Source organism: Myodes glareolus, chromosome 5 (assembly GCF_982192425.1).
Source record: "Myodes glareolus chromosome 5, mMyoGla1.1, whole genome shotgun sequence".
In the NCBI taxonomy this organism is placed as follows: Eukaryota; Metazoa; Chordata; class Mammalia; order Rodentia; family Cricetidae; genus Myodes; species Myodes glareolus.
The window spans coordinates 85935641-85954106 of record NC_142030.1 but is presented as its reverse complement, the minus strand read 5'-3'; the positions used below and the strand labels follow the sequence as shown (position 1 = coordinate 85954106).

The following is an 18466-nucleotide window of genomic DNA, read 5'->3' as shown; positions in this document are numbered from 1 at the left end:
GAACCTGGATCTCATTGGCTAACCCCTGGGAACTCAGTAGATCAATAAAATATCTCTAAAATGCTGTGATGTTGTTGAAGTCTAAATTTGGGGTTGGTTTGTTATACAAGACTAGTTGGTAAACGACTAAAGGAAGGAAAAATAAACACTGGGGTGGTCATTTTAGAATGTAACTATGTAACCAGTCAAAACGAATTGCTGACAAACTCTAATAAGATCTTACTTATATAGATTATCCTTCATTGTGGTTTAGAATGTAAGAATGAATGGGAAAACAGAGAAAAAAACAAAGAAGAGAATGAAAATGTGAATAGAGGAGAGGAGAAGGCAAAGTGCCTGCAGGGAAACAGAGATGACTGGAAAGCGACGTCACTGGACAACTTACATAGGTGGCCACCATCCCTAGCCGTGCTTTGCGAAGAGATTTTACCACTTGGAAAACATCAACCACTTCTTCTGTTTCTGCACTTTCCAAGAGATTGAACAAAGCGCAAAACAACCCCGTCTGCTGGGATCCATCTCTGCCAAAAGAACAAGAGAATTTTTTTTAAAGTAGAAAAGGAAATAATTCAACATTTTAAAGAAAAAAAATGCTATTAACATACACCCTGAGAGATGGGAATGTTTTTATTTCACGTCTACTAATGGCATCTTTCTCTAATTTTTTAAGGGCCAAATTGGTTTCTATGAATGCATTTGAGGGCAGACTTATCCACTACATGGCTGGGACATTGCTGATTCTGTGATTTCATGAGACATAGATTTGACATTAAAAATATACTTTCTTCTGTTCAGTGCTTTGTATCATTAAATCCACTTTTAGTAATGTCTTGGGTTGTTAGAACTAATATGAGAAAGTCAATTTGATAAGAGAAGAAGCCAAGATTTAAGAAGCATAGAAGCATTTTAGTCCCAGCCCGCATTGCCTCCCTTCTCGGCTTCTCTGTTCACTGCTTCCAACAGTGTTTCACTTCCAGAACAGTGGGGAAACAATGCTTGACAGAATTACTCACTAAAACAAGGCAACTGAGTAATTTACCAACTACAGGAAGAAGAATGAATACGGGTAGAAAACGTAAAACAATTTCATCTCAGACCTCAAGCCATCAGCAAGTATTCTGGTTAGAGCTCTCTAGTAAACGGACAGTGGTACCCCAACCAATACACTGACGCCTCAACTTCTGTCCTTCAGTTTTCTTTCCACATAAATTTCACTTTAAAATTGCAAATAATCCCAAAAAAGGTATATGAATGAGGGCTTGTTCCTGCATCTGGGATTCCAATAAACAGGACTTTCACAACTTGTAAAAGAATTTTGTCAGATTTACAGCATTAATCTTATGCTAGGATTGCTTTTAATTTCTCAAGTATTTTAATATTTTTTCTACAATGTTTTCATATTATGTATCCTGTCAATATGTCTTGAGGAGATTATGTAGCTCTCTGCTATAGGAGACACTAAGTGTCTGCATAGAAAAAACTATTGAAATTAAATATTATGAGTGTTCTTGAGAATCATGGCAGAAATAGTTCTAATATCAAGTTGCCAAGCACTGATACTTCAGTTCGTGTTTAAATTAAGGTTATGTGAGAAGGCTCAGTAGGTAGAAGTGCTTGTATTCAGTTCTGGTCACCTGAGTTGATTACTGAATCCCACAAAGTAACTGAAGGAAAGTGGTTCTGATAGCTGTTCTCTGATCCCCCTCATACTTGACATGGGCTACACACACACACACACACACACACACACACACACACACAATTTTGTCAATGTTTAATGTTACTAGCTTACAGTATGTTTTCTTGCTATGAAATATTGCTTCTCTACACTGTAAAGATGTACTACTCTCATTGGTTAATAAAAAGCTGACAGGTCGATAGCTGGATAGAAAGTTAGGTAGGAAAGCCAAACTGAGAATGATGGGAAAAGGGAGGGTGGAGTCGATGGAGACACCAGCCAACTGCTCAGCAAGCAGGATGTGTAAAAAATGAGGTACCAAGCCAAGAGCCATGTGGCAAGGCATAAATAAAAATATGAGCTAATATAAGTGTAAGAGGTAGCTAGTAATAAGCCTGAGCTATTGGCTGAGCATTTATAATTCATATTCAGCCTCTGAGTCAGCTATCTGGGACCGGGCAGTTAGGACAGGAAATTTCTATTTATGTTTACTGGAAACAAATCACTCAGATCTCAGGTTCTGTAATATCCAGTAGACTATCACAATGCACCTGAGTCTATGCATAATGAAATCTATCAGCCAATCCATTCATGCATTTCTCTTATTCACCTGTTCATTGGCCACATGTAACATTCCTGGTCTAAGGCTAGGCAGTGAAGAATCAAAGAGTATATGAAATGATATTAAACAGCTACAAGTCTAGAATAACTGCTTTTACAACCTTCATCATTTATATTATTGTTGTAGGTGTAGTGAAGGTGATGGACACAAGAGTGAAGTGCTTCGTGGGGATTTCCACCAGTCACACAGTTTGCTTACCAGGAGAATAGAATTCAATAGAAATAAAGAAGTCTGCCAACTTTAGAGTACATCCCGTCAGCCCTCCTACCTGCAGTGGACTAGGATTGGTGCGTGCTTGTGATACTTCATCCCTTCAGGGCAACTCTTGGGAAGCTTCTGTTTGAGGTTCTGAATCATAGACACCAGTTCCTTAGGTTCTGAAGGAAGCTCTTCCCTATTCCATGTGGTGCACTGGTACTGGTACACCGTTCTGGGCTCCTTCCTCTGCAATCAGAGGTGAAGGGAACATTAATGCAAAGGAAGTTCAGTCCAGTTTATCCTTTGACAGTTGAATTTTTTCACAGTTGCCCTCATTCAGATAACTTACAGTTTTTATCCAGAACCTTGATGGCATAAAATATTAAGCTTGCCATTAGACTAATTACATCATAAGTAAATATGTTCAAAAGTGTTTACAGACCTTAGAATGTCTCAGTTCGAACACGCGGATAGTGTAGGCTGCGGATTTGCTGGTGTCTTTGGTCACCACTTCCATGTCTCCATACGTCTGCTTTCCTTCTCCCCAGTACTGAGCACAGACTTCCTGGATGGAAATGAAACATGATTTACCAGGTTCTTCACATGTCTTGGGTTTGCTCTCTAAAGCATCCAGAACCACTTTTCTCTTCTTACCTCTTTTCTTATTAATTGTAAATGAATGTTTTCTAAAATTGAAACCTTTATACGAATCAAAAATCTACTTTAAATACAGTGGAGATCCTTTCGTTGAACGGTATTTGGTTTGGAGTGATTAAGGTAATCGAAGGGTACCTTTATCATCTCTGGAAGAGGTTTTGGGAATTTGTCCCACATTTGAAAGCCTGATTATCTAATCTCTTCAAAATTTTGTAGAATGACCTGACATCAGCTGGACTCTTCCAACAACTTGGGCCCCACTATTCTCCACTGATCCTTGAGAGCAGAGTTTGTGTTGCTCAAAGACTTCACCCAGAATCTTGATGACCAACTCTATGAGAAGCACCTAATTAAATAAAGGATCCAACTGGAGAGTAAAGAACCACAGGTCTCTGCATACTACCATCCGATAATTGCTGACGATGCACAGGGCCACTGACAGAAGACAAAGGTGGAGAGAGGGAGCTGCAGTTGGAGAGAAACAGAGAGGGTGAGGGATGAAAGTCGGGGACAGAGAAGATAGAGAAAAGGGGACTCAGCAAAAAGGATCTGTAGAGGAGAGAAGTAAAAGAAAATGGGGAAATGAAGGCAGAGACAGTAATGGGTCATGGTGCCTGCTCATAAGGATTTTACTAAATAAGTCTCGCCACATGTCAGAACTAAAATTCTATTATATGATCTATCACTGGGGAATTTTATTAGTGTCTCCAGGTTCTAAGAAAATACCAAACATATGTCACATGGTTTAAGTAAAAAGCAAAAGTACATGGTGTGTTTACCCCTAATTATAAAATTTTATGGCAATAATGTCATGTAGAAATAAAGAAGGAAGGATATAGCTGAAGATTTCAAAAGGTTGTGTCTTTCTAGAAAAATGGGGTTAGGAGGGGCAAAGGAGCATTATTTAGGAACAAAGGATGTTTGTATATTAAGATGCCAGATAGTAAAAGCTCTGCACATAAAATGCACTTGTCAGGAGCAGAGAGGGGATTTTACCATATAAATATAGGACAAATATACAAAGGTATAGCCTTCCACCATGTAGGTTCTCTCCTCCCCATGTCCAGGGATGGAGAAAATGTCAGAACCCACACGGAAGATAATGGAGCCAACCTGACAATGGGCCCAGGAACACTAGTGTGCTGGACTGTATCACAGAGAAATCAAAATGTAGAGAACACAGCAATAAACAAGGAATCCGAGAATGGAGAATGGCGTACGCGGTTAAGGGTTTTCTAACATGGCGTTCTCCAAAGTACAAACCTGGCCTCCATTTGTTAACTCTGTCAACATCACAATGACCTTGACCTTCCTTTGGAACACCATCTGCCAGAAGTCACCAACAGTCTCTTTAAGTGGCCCCTGAGTGGCGATCATCAGTTCTGGTTTCCAGTAACTCTAAAAATTACAAAGGTAGGAACTGGTTAGTGCTGCCATCAAAAACAGACTCATAAACCAAATGATACCAAATTTTGAAAAATAGATGATTTGGTATCATTGCCATTAATAGAAAGCTATGATTCTTAAGTCCAGGAAAAATGCAGCATCTATTTATAAAACAGCTACTAATGTGAAATTACAGTTACAACCTGCAATGCTAAAAATAATTTTTCTTTGAAATTTTTATTCCATTAGTTATTTCATTGTAAAGATGGATTAACATAATCTTTTAAAATTATTCTGTCATCCACCTATTTAACTTGTGACATGGCATGATGTGATATAACACAGCATAGTTAGCCTTAATCCCCACAAAAGTGTCAGCCGCAGGAAGATCTGGGGAAGAAATAAATGCAACTGAGATTTTACTAAGACTTCACTAGATCCCTTATTTAGTTTTTCTGGTTTAGCTGCTGTTTTCCAAAAAGGTAGATGAAATCAAGTCATCTGAGAGACTTTCAAAATGCTGACATGTGACTATCAAAACTAATAAGCCCCATGCTAGGGTGGGCCTAACAATAATAAATAACTAATGTTAGTTATCACTGTATCATCCTACAAATTTGATTTGCTGATTTGGGTAACTAATGCCTTCAAATAGTTACATTTATTCTAATTTGATTTTTAAAACTAGTATGCCATTATGTTTTATATAAAATAAGCAATAACATTTCCTTATCCCAAATCAACTGACTAAATTTGAACTCTTCTGCTTCGTTTGATATGTTTAAAATGGTATCACCAAGTGAAAGTTTTGTGCCTCTGAATATGTGCTTAACTCTGAACTCATCAGCTGTGTATAATACTGCCTAAGAAATGGCTTTAATGACAGACATTTGACATGATCTCAAAGGGTCAGATTCTGGTCTGGAAGTGCAGGTACCCATCATTACAAATGATGCATTGATGTATTTGCTGGTATAGGAACCCACCATTACAAATGATGCATTGATGTATTTGCTGGACTGTAGGTACCCACCATTAAAAATGATAGATTGATGTATTTGCTGGAATATAGGTACCCACCATTACAAAAGATACATTAATGTATTTGCTGGAGTGTAGGTACCCACCATTACAAACGATGCATTGATGTACTTGTTAGAGTGTAGGTACCCACCATTACAAAAGATGCATTGATGTACTTGCTAGATTGTAGGTACCCATCATTACAAAAGATGTGTTGATGTATTTGCTGGAGTGTAGGTACCCACCATTACAAACGATGCATTGATGTACTTGCTGGTTTCCTCCGAGTCACTGTCCTCATCAGAAGACTCCTCGGACTCGGGCTCACTCTCTTTGCTCATCTCCAGCTCATGCTTCAGTGGCACCCTGTTAAAGTCATCTATGGAAAAACAGACAGTAGCAAGTCTTCCCAGAAATGTAGGCGGGACTGAGGACAGAGATCACCTACAGAGAATGCTCTCGGCATGAACACAATCCGGGGCTCAATCAAAAACTCAAATGAAAAGGAATCAAATTTCTGACTGACAGATTCATAGAAATGAAAAGGAAATGCGGAATTAATTGTACTAGTTTAATGTCAATAAAAGTCTAATCATTAAGTTATTCAATACTTAATAATTAAAATTTGTTTCAGAAGTCTAAAGAAGAAGAAACTACCCCCAAAAGATTTCAGTAATAAAAGCACAGGTCATATGTAGTGATATTTCGTTTGTATTTTAATAAATAAAGCTTGCCTGAAGTTCAGAGAGTAAAACAGCCGCACTGATCAGCCTTACAGACCAGGCAATGATGATACACACCTTTAATCCCAGTAGCCACACTAGTTTGCCACAGAAACCAGGTGGCAGTGGTGCACGCCTTTAATACCAGAACTAGAGAGGAATATAAAGCAGGAGGAGGAGGCATCTCTCACACACAGTCTCATGCTGAGATTCCTGGAGGCAGGAATGCCATTTAGGACTAAGGTAGAAGTAAGAGCTGGTGGCTAGCTGTTTTGCTTTTCTGACCTTCAGGTTGAACCCCAATTTCCATCTCTGGGTTTTTATTAATTGTGCTACAGTCATGAGAAGTAGCCTCATTATTCTCCAATTGATTATTCAGGGTTTGATATGCACACTTTCGCTGTGCGTGGGCTATCACTGTTCTGGTAACTATAACTTAGATATCTTAGATTTTTGTTTTCAAAATCATTTAATTAACAATAAATTAACAATGTCTCCTAAGAACATTTTTTAGATTAATTACTATTTAGCTTTATTTACTACTAAAGTATCCCTTGCTACTCAGTATTTTAAATTAGTAAAAACCCAGCTTATATACTTATCTACATTATTATTGATTCCATATTTTAACTGTATTAACAAGGACTTCTACAGAAATTAACTAGGCCAGCCATATGTTGATTTGATTTATCTGGTTGTCTTGTTTATTAGCTTGGCTTATATTTCACCTGTGCTAATTTTGGTATAGGCAGCTGGATGCAGCCAAAGCAGTACCAGGTGTGATCTCGTCAATAAGCTTAAATAGAATTAAAGCTTAAAAATTATTTCTAGTTCAGTGTGGGAAATTTAGTGATCAACAATTTATTGAACATTTCCGTCTTTTCTCAGCCTCTCAGATATCAGAGGTAAAGAAAACAGATGAGTGTTAAAAATCACTGCTATTTGGTGATTACCCTGATATATACTAAAGATAAAATAAAACTAATAAAGGAGAGTGATCATTTTTTTTTCTTCCGTCCCAGCTCAGAGACTTCATCTTCTTATAACTAACCTATTTCTGTTTTATTTTTTTTATCAAATATGTGGGGGGGGTTAGAGGTAGATAACACACTACATATTGTTCATCTTCTGATGTTCATTGAAATTATTGGGATTCATATAATCTGCTAAAACTAAATTTCAGATAGCCCACAAACCTCTTATTGATCATCAACCAAGTGTATGCTGTACACTAAATAAGTCCAAACACGGCTTAACTTTATCTGATGCAAGATATGAAAGTAAACTACATACATGGAACAACATTAGAATTCCTGTTTTTCTTTTTATTTTCGTCTTGATTTCCAATGTGCTGTGTCCTCCAGCTCCTGTATGAAGGAAGTCTCTAAGAAAAACAAAAACAATGGTCCTTTAAAATCTAAATATTTCTTTAATTATTATAGCCTACATATCACCCAAAGATGAGGACTTCATCGACGTCTATGAAATGTATGTTACTCCCTAGGGGTGAAAGTTTTTAAATTGGACACTGAAACTTTCTTTTGTGTTGTTCACATATTTAGTAGCTTTGAGATGTGGAAGTGGGACTGAAACGTGACATTTGTACCCAATAGAATCTGCTTCTTAGTTAAGAGACGCCTGATCGCAAGGCAGTATAGCTTGTTCTTCCATCAGACAAAACCACAAAATACAGATTTTCATTCATATCCACTATGCGATAGCAACTTGTTTTAAATGAACAGGTATGGTTCCAAAAAGAAAGGTACCCAAAGGATGTAAGAGTCCATCCATTTGGAGACAGAGCAAAGATAAAACTATTCAAACTCATTTGGAAAACTGTCATTTGAAAAGAGATGCTTACACAAAGAGAGCCTTCATAGCAGTGTATGTCAGCTATGCTACCTAGAGGAGTATTTTCCAGATCTCAGCCATGGAGTCATACAGAGACATTGCAGCTGTTATCTAAGAGGTTCAGGCTATATCTCCAGCTGCTCAAAGGACCTGACATTATCGTGTGACACTAATTTTTCAGGCATGCAAGATGCAAGGGTGTGGATGTTAAAGAATTTTCCAATAAGCTTCCAAAAGCCACTGAAGCCATTCAATGTGTATTCCACGTTAGATGCCCTACATGGAACTCTGGAGTGATCTGGGTGTGGAGCTGCAATGGTGAAACCTAAATTGCAGTGGGTTCTTCGGGATATTGAAGAGTCCTGACATGTGTACCATTTGCCAAGCAGAGTGGTGGTGAGCCGGCCTGTGATCGAACCCCGAGAACAGCCTCGTCCATTATGCTTTCTCCTCCATAATGGACTAAGCCATCAAACCATGAGCCAAATTAAACCTTTCCTCCTTTCCTCCCTCCTGCTTTGTCTAACTCTAAGGGGTCTTTTTTATTGGTACCTGGTCACAGAAAGGAAAAACATAAGTAACATAAAAAACCAGTTATCTTGGAAACACCATCTCATATTATGAGTGGTCACTCAACAGCCACTCTCCTCGAGTAGCAAGAACCTTGTTTTCTAAGAGGAGCTGATGGATCATCTTCCAATAGTGAGGTATGAAGGATTGTCTACTCCTCAATCCCTGATTCTTTCAAGTGCCCACAAACCTAAGTCTCTCACTGAAGCTGATAGTGCACAGGGCAGTATAGTACTAGCTAGGGGAAGAGGCTACTGATGAAGAGGCCACTGACACTTCATAGTGGAATGAATAAGGTTCCCAAGCTCAAATGCATGTGATCTTGGATAAAGTTAGAGTATATAGGAAACGGAATATTAGTTGAAGCTGATGCGACTTCCTTGAGGTCATTATCCACGATGGTGGAGGGTTTTGCACTGATTCATTTGGAGACATCTATACTACTTAGCCACTTACTTGTGCTGTGCAAGTAAGCCCAGTAAATGTACTAGTTCCTTGGATTGAACTCTGATAGAATTGTGACTTGGCTTTCTCATTGGGTGTCCTATATGGGGTGAACAGAAGTCTGTTCATGTTTCCTCAAGAAAAGGCAATGCGGCACTGTGGTATCTCAGCAAATCCCATTTTCTCAATGTTCCGATGTATATGATCTGTCTTCAGTAAGAATGTATCCTGGTCCCCTTCTCCCAACAGTTTCTTTCCTTTCCTTCTTATACCAAGGAGATATCACTTGATACCACCAAGAAACTGAATCATCGCTAATCTTAAATTTCTTTGCCTCATATTGTGAATAACAATTGCATATTCTCTTTGCTCCCTGCTTCTATTTATACCAATTTCATTCTCTAAAAACCCAAAGAATTTAACTTTCTGTCTTTCCCTTGTATTATAGTACTCACTATTCACCATCATTCACTCAGAGGCATCAGCTACAAATTCCAAGATCATCCGACCTCACTATTTTTTGACCTGGTGAGTAATGGACTCTCTTCCATAAGATGCGCATCTCCTTGCTCAAACCAGCATGGATGAAATAATCTACATAGTCCTGCTGTAGCTTGATTCTCTATTCTCACCCTTGGGATTCTTCTTTCTACTTCTCACCCATCCAGTTTCACCGCTGCACCTTTGTCTATTTGGTCACAAACATGACATCATGTCTAAACTATGACTTGAACCAGTCATGTTATTGAAAATTACTCTTCTTCCTAGTCATTTATTCTAGCAACTTGCTCCTAGGATTTTGTGTGCTTTTTTCAAAGTTTCCCATATACTGTTTCTATCACTTTCCTTCTTGTTTACACGTGACCTCTTCATACGTCAACATCCACTGCTATAAACATTCATTTGCAAAGATCATCAACTCCTTTGCTGTTTTACCTTTATATAACCACTTTTCAGATCTACGTGAGTTTACAGAGCCTCTATCCCTAGAGAACTCAATCAAAACCATGGAATGATTCTCTTTCAATTCACGGCCATAAACATTAGATGATCACACAATAACTTCTGACAATTTTATTATCTTTGAAATAACTATTTTTTATTCTTTCTTCCTCCCCAAGTATTAAGATCTATTTTGCCTTCCTTCCCCTAATTTCCCTCAATTCTCCACTGACGATTTTGAGTTATAATTCCTCCATAAATTAAAGGCAATTCGGGATGACGTAATGTAACGACATTCAGTTTCATAAGATTATCATGTGTAGTACACATATTTTGGAACATCCTACTATTCCCCACAAACATGTACAATTATGTGTCAATTAAACATTTTCAATATATTACCAAAAAAAAGATACTTATAGAATATTACTTCCACTTTTTGACACCCCATCACCACATTTGCCAGTCACTCTCCTACTCTATCCACATTCTCTTCTGCTTGCTTGTCTCCAACCTCTATATTCTGTCTGTTTGGGTGGAGTAATTCTCCAGTCTCTACATTCTGTCTGCTTGGATTGTAAGGTCTCCAGGTCTCTTCTAGAGACCCCCATATCCACTTACAAAGCACTTTGACTCTTGTACCTATAAATGTCCTTAGTACCAAGCAGAAATTCCATCATCCATGTTCATCAAAAAGTGAATCCCTCTTTCTTTTAGTGAATATGCATACAAGTATTTACCTTGACTATACCAGCATCATCGAACAAAAAGTATTCATGTGTGCCTTTGTGGGCTTGTGGTCAGTCAATCAGCTCAAAGGAAAGGAAAAAATGCTAAAGCTCTCTGATATTCAATCTCATGCTGTGACTACTAGTCCCCCAGAATAGGGAAGATGGTAGAACTTGGAACCATTAGATTCTGCCCCCATCCTCCAAGCTCAACCCCATTTTGGTTATGTGGTCTGCATCCGATAAAAAGCACATCGCTTCTCTTATGAAAGTAAATGCCTCAGTAAACTGGAAATTACAGGTGGAAGGGATAAATTCACACCACTTTTGACGATGAAGTTGCTTATGAATGGCTATGTCAACACACTGTCAAACCCAGCAAGCTGTGTGTCCAGTTAGCTTTCAGAAAACCACTTAATAAAGAAGTGGAGACACACAGGCTTAGCTTTTATGTTCTGTCTACCTGCTCCAGCCAGTTCAACTTCCTAATCAGTTGTAAAGTCTTCTAATTATGTCCTTTCAAAACCAAAACCAGATGTAGTGTTTAAAGGTAAGATGTTGCATTAACATTGCCTGTGGCAGGCCATTCTGTGGGCTATTGTGACTATTTTGAAACTCTTCACCTAAGCTTAGTGAAACAAGAGTGTTAGTTGTAAACTCAGCCTTCAGGGTTTAAAGAAGCCTCTTACATAACTGGTTATAAATTTAGACATTTTTTTTAAAAGAACTCTTATAGTCTTATCTTCCTCATCTGTGCTCCACTGGTTTGTAGTCAAATAATCAGCAAGGACTTCAAGAACAGGCGACATTCTGCAAAGCTTCTTATAACCATTGACAATGCTGTGACGATTGCTACCTGGAATTCAGCCTCCAGAGGAGAGGGGTCACTGGGTGGATCTTTCTTCTTCATGTTCTGTAGACATGAATGTAACTCAGACAAGTTCACTTCTGTTTCGCCAAACTGATTGTATTCCACTAAGGCCTGATGGATCAAGATGTACTGTGCCTGCAAGAAGCAAAGCCCAACATACATAATTGACATGTCCTATAGAAGAGCTATGTCATGAATACAGACTTTCCACATTGAGCAGCTGTGTGATAAAAGAATAGTGATATTTGTTGCATACAGTCTTGAAATTGACTCTCACAATTTTCTAGACTATGAATAAATTGCATTTCAGGCTAAAAATTCCAGAAGAAAAAAAAAAGCTTTGTCAAATAGAGTATTCATTGTATGTGGCCTTCATTTTATTAACTTATACTCTGTTATTTTTTATTTTTTTATTAATTTATACTCTGATATTTCCTTCAGTGATTCATATGGAGATTAAAATTAATATTATTTAAAATTATAATAATTTTCAAAGTATGTCAGGAAAAGGTTGATATCCTATAGAACTTATTATTCAAAGTTAGCATTTCTCTTCAATGAATTAAACTATTTAAGATTTCGTGTGTCAAACCCAAATTTAGCAATTCTATGCATTTTTGTTATCTCAGTTGAGTTCTTTTTGGTTTGTTTGTTTTTGTTTAAAGAAAAAATATAAGCATGATAAGGCTTTTAATCTGCCATCTCTAGTTTGACATGTCTTTTAACTGATTATTTTTGGGTATCATTTATTTTTATAAATCTGCCCTCTTGCCTATTTATCTACAAACCCACAAATACATGTACTTCACTGATATTGGTTCCCCTGTGGTATCCATCTCTGTATCCAACCGCATAGATAGATACACACTGGATCGTTCTCTCCAACACCACAAGTCATTGGCTGTGATTTTTCCATTCCCTACTATAGGTATTTAGATTATTTCCAATATTTTGTTATTCTAACTATGCTAAATCCAAGAGTCATTCCTGCACCTGTTTCTGATTATGACCATTTACACAGGCAAATTTCTACTGTTGCCCACAGACATTTGCAATAATAACTATCACTTCCAGTTAGCAAATATCATGTCTCATGCATGCAATATGTCTAAGTGTTTCCACTTATATTTTCCTTTTACCCATTTTTTGTAGTTGTTATATGAGATAATTACTGACTTTATCTCAGTACTATTCCCATTTTATGGATACTTGATCTGAAGCATAGAAAGATGAAAAGAAATCCAATAGTATATAAAATAAACAATGCAGGGCCTGTATTTGAATTTCTGAACTCTAGTCCAAAGAGCCAGGTTCTTGCAAGGTGTGGTGGTTCCTAACTGTTAGCCTAGCACTTGGGAGGCTAAGGCAGGAGTTCTACAGCAAATTCAAGGTCCGGTAGCTGTATAGTGAGATCCTGTGTAGAAAAACAAACAAAACAAAAGATGCTCTTAACCCCTAAACTATTGTCTGCTCAATGTTATGAAAAGCTGCCAACACGGTTTGTTCTTTTTCATCAGGTTCAGGCATGTAAATGATTTCACTGTTTTGGGAGTATCTTAAGCTTATATGGCTTGCGTGGTGTGTTTCAACACAAGTACAAAGTGATTCTGGTGGAGATTAGCTCATTTTAGTTCTCAGAAATTAAAATATCTTCTTTCTCCACTGTTTGAAGTTATAATGATATGGATTTCTTTTACACCCCTCAATCCTCATCCCTGAATATTTAAGTCATCAAACAATAATGAGCCTACTCATGAAAAGTTTGACTTTACCTCCACTTGTACCATGAGGCACCTCTGTCGCCTTAGCTTGACGACATAACCGTAGACATCCACTTTGCCCTCTGCTTCCAAGCCTTCAAGCATGGCATCAATTCCGATGTAGGTTCCTGTGCGCCCAACACCAGCACTAAAGGAACAAGCAGAAAAGTGAGGTGAGAGGTATACCAGATGACTCATTGAGTGAAGGAGCCTGGCTGGCAAGAATGACCTGAGTTTGATCCTTGAATTCCTCTTAAAGGTGGAAGGAGAGAACTGCATCCATAAAGCTGCCCTCTATTTGAACACCACACACACACACACACACACACACACACACACGCATGCATGCACACGCGCGCGCACACACACACACACACACACACACAAATTTTTAAAAAGAATAAAAAATGTAAACCATGTTCACAAGGAGGAAGAGGAACAGCCATCTAGGGTAGGCAATAAGGCAAATTTCATCTTAAAAATTATTTACATATTTACATTCAGGTCCTTGCTATTTATTTCATAAATCATAACATCACATGCTATATTATGTGATTATGCCCCCACAATTATAAAATGTCAGTTAGCAAGAACAGCTGTTTGAGAAATGAATCTTAGTAGACTGTCAACAAACCAGCACTAGCCAATCAATGTCCCTAGCTGCCCAACAGAAGAGTTGTGCAGAGCCACAGGGGCTCTCGCCCTGCCAGTCCTTACCTGCAGTGCACCACGATGGGACCGCTGAAGAAGTTGCTGAAAGCATTAACCCTCCGTCGAAGTTTGAGGAGCAGGTGGGGGTCTTCAGGAACCCCGTGATCTGGCCAGCTGGTGAACTGGATGTGTGTCACTTCTCTCCCAGTGGCTTTCTCTTTTTTCTGGTGAAGAGATGATGCATTCTTTGAGATGTTTTCTTTCAAAGCAAACTCAGGGGGGTAAGTATGTAAAATAAGAGGACCTGTGCAATAGGCTCCTCATGTAACTACCCCCAAACGTTTGCCTCAGACACTCTCTTCTGTGGTTTTCCAATTTCCTGTCCCATGAGAAGTCACACTAGCCTCACATGCACCATCCAGTCAACGAATGAGGAGCAGAGTCAGGAAGAGTAAGGAAAGCGGAAACTTCTCAGACTTTCTATCCTATGATGTCAATGTTAAAAATAGTAAAATAAGCTAAAATGAGAGACTAGAAAAGGTAGTGGAGATATGTAGGAGTGGAGAGATGTAGGTGGATGTTTGGAAACTAAGCAAACAGTATCCTCACAGCATTTTAGAATTCATCTGTTTGGTTTCCTGGCAAGCAGGACTATATTGCACATGTAGAAAGTACTAGTTATTTGATTTGCATTCCATTCTGTAGATTATCACACAGAGAATTATACACGTTCAAAAGATAAATAATGAAAAAGTTTACTTGTAAGTTTTCAATAGAAATTATAAAAATCCATTAAGATAGATACCTCAGAAAAGTTGCAGTGACCAGCTAGGCAACAACCCCTAAACAGCTCCTCCATATATATAATGGGGACCTTTGCCAAGTATGCATTTTTCTATTGGCAATAAATAGGATTGTTTATCCCCAAGAGCAGAGCCAGAAGGCTGTAGGAGAAATAGCTAGCAAACCTGTACATTTGGTTACTTTTTACTGAAGAAGATGTATCTGAACTTTGCACAAAGTTAAGGTCAAATAAGATATGCATGTTTAAATTGCACTACTAAGATATACATGATAAATTAAAGTGTGTTTGTTCCATTCAGAATGGTGCACCATTACTCTCTAATAATAAAACATTGTTGTCACTGTAAAATGAAAGCCTAAGCTCCTCTGACTCCCCACTTGGCAACTCAGCCTAAGGCAACTACTAATCTATATTCTGCATTTATAGGTTCCTCTATCTGGAATTTTCCTGAAAATAGAATGACATAATAAGAAATGACCTCCATTTCAACTCTTTCCAAGGCCATGTTAACCTCATTCTTTACTGAACTGAATTCTCTCTCTCTCTCTCTCTCTCTCTCTCTCTCTCTCTCTCTCTCTCTGTGTGTGTGTGTGTGTGTGTGTGTGTGTGTGTGTCGCTCTCTCTCTTTCCTGTATAGTTGTAACTTAATACTTCTCAAATTGCTCATACCATATGCCATTTATTTAAAATATGCTTTTCATAATGCATACAGACTATTGACAAACGGGATTGTTTGTTTTTCCACTCAATAACCTCGTCACTGACTCAGAGCATCTTGTGGACCCTCTTGTTACTGCTTCAGAGGACCAGAAGAGCAGGTACTTCTGACTCGTGTAGACAAGCAATGCATCAATCAGCAATCTGAATTCTAGCCTGCCTGTCAGTTTTCATGGCTATTTCAGCCTGGCTCTTTCTCCTAAAGATCATTAAAAATGATTTTCCCAGATGTGTTTTAGCTCTTCACATATAATATTCCTTAGCTGCACTTTTATAAAACTGTCATGCCAAACCAAAAGTTACATAATGAAAGAAACCCACATGTGTGATGTTCAGCTTCTGAATGATGTAATCAGGACATATTTTGTGCTCGATGATCTTTACCACGACATCTCTGAAAGCCCGGGTGCCTTCCTCCATGCATGGCCAGTATTCTGCACACTTGTTCTGTGGTTTGAAAAAATTATTCATGACTCCAAAGTATCATAAATCAGTTTCTGCTTACTCCTAAAACATCGACAATCAAAAATCTACTCAACTGATATTCCCCCAAGCATTTGAAAATTATTTTAATAACGTGCACTTTGAGCTGAAATGTATTCTATTTCCCAATACAGTTTCTGGAAGGGTTTGTCTTAGCCAATTAGCAGAAGGACGATCTGCCCAGCCATCAACATCTATTACAAGAAGACTGCAAAAAATGATTAGCAAAAGACGGTCACTTTCAGGCTCTGGTTTTCACCTCTCTCAACACTGTGTTATGTGGGTGTCTGCTGTCTACCCAAGGTCAGTTTGCCGTGATCATTCACAAATAGTTGTGAACTTGGCACGTTGCAATGTACAGAACTTATCAATAAACGCCTCAAAAGCAGTGCACTCTACTATTACACACGCACACACAAACTTAGTATACAAATTTAGGTTTTCTACCTGGATGAAAATGTAGATAAAATGTTAACAAGGTTAAAAGAGAGAATTGCTAGATAAAATGTTAACAAGGTTAAAAGAGAGAATTGCCTGTATTACTTATATGAGATGCAGCTCAGCATTTCCTTTCCCAAGATCCAACCTCAGCCTTCTGAACTCTTACCCTGTTTCCTTCTTCACATCGTGTGACCATGACGATAACTGTGGCTTTTTGCTCCCAGATCATCCTCCAGAAGTCGTCAACCGTTTCATCCCGGGGTCCTAGAAGTTAAGTGCAAGTTACAAAATGCTTCCTTAGAGATGCTCCATCACCAGTTTCCAGGAATAACTCCAGGATTGGAAATAAATTACCTTGTGCGGCAATGTATTTTCTTGGTTCTTTGAAGCCCTGATCAAAACACACAAAGAGAAGAGAGCATTTATCGAAAACTTGTTCATGCAAAAGTCTGAATCACAAGAAGTTGGCATGGCTCTATCATGATTGTGAACAAATGTGGCCATTTCCAGATCATAGTAGTGAGCATTTAATGGTGCAGAGCAGGTTAGTTACCATTGCAAACAGCAATCCTGACCTGCATATATGTTTGCATGTACTCCAGATACCACTTATAATTAGACTTCATCTCCTCTTAGATAATAAGGAATTGGAAAGATGAGTCCAGACTTTCCCTGTTTATCCTCTGCTATTTAAACCTTTTTACCAGTCAAGGAGTTCTTTTTCAGAATTTTACTCAATTTCTTGCAATAAATTCCCCAGGGAACACACCTACACTTTGCCATATTAACTATTGCTGGAACATGCCTTGGATTCCCTGGAGTCCTTTTATATCATTCCAGATATGAAAAGTAAAAACATTAATTATCTGTAATGACTGCTTTCTCTGCTCCACTGACTAAGACAAGGAGGCAGTGCAGACACAGATAACATATGCTAATTCCTTGCAAAATACTCTCAAACACTTTACCTTAGTAAATAGGGAAATTCCATTGGAAGAGTTAGTGTTGTCATTGCTTGAAATTTTGCCCATCAGGTATATGAATCCTCACTTAATTTAGTAAGTCTCATGATGGTATTGGTCAGGTGTATTTATTCATAAAGTCCAGGGGGAAGCTACAGTTTATCAAGAGCCTACATAGGAGCTGACAAAATCTGCTTTTCGGAGGGTTGGAGCTCAGTTAGAGAAACATAATTATAGCTCAGTCCTATCATTAGCATACATATTTGAACAGAATATGTAGGCTATTTATTTTTAGAGCCTACCTAAAACCTCACAAAATCTCTAGCATTGCCATATCTGCTCTGAGTCACATTCCTTTGAAAGAGAAGATACTTGGAAAATAAACTTGTGTATTCTAGAAAAAAAAAAAACCTTGGTCATCATAATTGTTGTGACTGCGGAGATCACTTGCCAAAATCAGTTAAAATGAAGGTGAAAATTATGACCAATAACTAAATTATTTTGGGAACCACTCTTCACATGTGAAAGTGTTGGTTCCTACTGAAAACAAGCTTCACAGAGAACATAGAATAAGAGTTTATATTATGAAGATCATTCACATATTCAGGAAAAATGCATCAACTCAGTTAGATACCAGGGCATGGTATTTAAGAAAGAATAAAAAATATTAGGTATCAAAAATATTTGATGAGAGACAGGTGCTGGGTGGTATCTTCAGAGACTACCTGGGGATGCAATCCCAGTCCTGATTCTAGAAAAACTGGGACTATTTCACCATGAGTTGTGAGAGTTGAACCATCTCTGCATCTCTGAGATGAAGCCAACTTGATCATGTGGATGATGGCTCTGTGTGTTCTTGGATTCGATTTGCCAGTATTTTATTTAGTATTTTTGCATCAATGTTCATGAATAAGATTGGTCTGTAATTCTCTTTCTTAGTAATGGCTTTTTGTGG

The 18466-nt window shown here is 38.1% G+C and overlaps 1 protein-coding gene across 6 annotated transcripts in view; it reads right to left on the bottom strand.

The window, feature by feature from the left end:
• Ptprc (protein tyrosine phosphatase receptor type C) overlaps positions 1–18466 on the bottom strand; it is a 111690-nt gene that overhangs the window by 2455 nt on the left and 90769 nt on the right. For all 6 annotated transcript variants that reach the window (XM_085688167.2, XM_085688168.2, XM_085688169.2 and 3 more), the window contains 12 exons: positions 16904–16940; positions 16716–16813; positions 15947–16072; positions 14170–14327; positions 13465–13600; positions 11678–11827; positions 7580–7670; positions 5810–5943; positions 4419–4553; positions 2941–3063; positions 2569–2744; positions 386–521 (listed from right to left, as the gene is read on the bottom strand). In XM_085688167.2, coding sequence (XP_085544293.2) covers positions 386–521; positions 2569–2744; positions 2941–3063; positions 4419–4553; positions 5810–5943; positions 7580–7670; positions 11678–11827; positions 13465–13600; positions 14170–14327; positions 15947–16072; positions 16716–16813; positions 16904–16940 — 1500 coding nt within the window. The remainder of the gene's footprint in view (positions 1–385; positions 522–2568; positions 2745–2940; positions 3064–4418; positions 4554–5809; positions 5944–7579; positions 7671–11677; positions 11828–13464; positions 13601–14169; positions 14328–15946; positions 16073–16715; positions 16814–16903; positions 16941–18466) is intronic.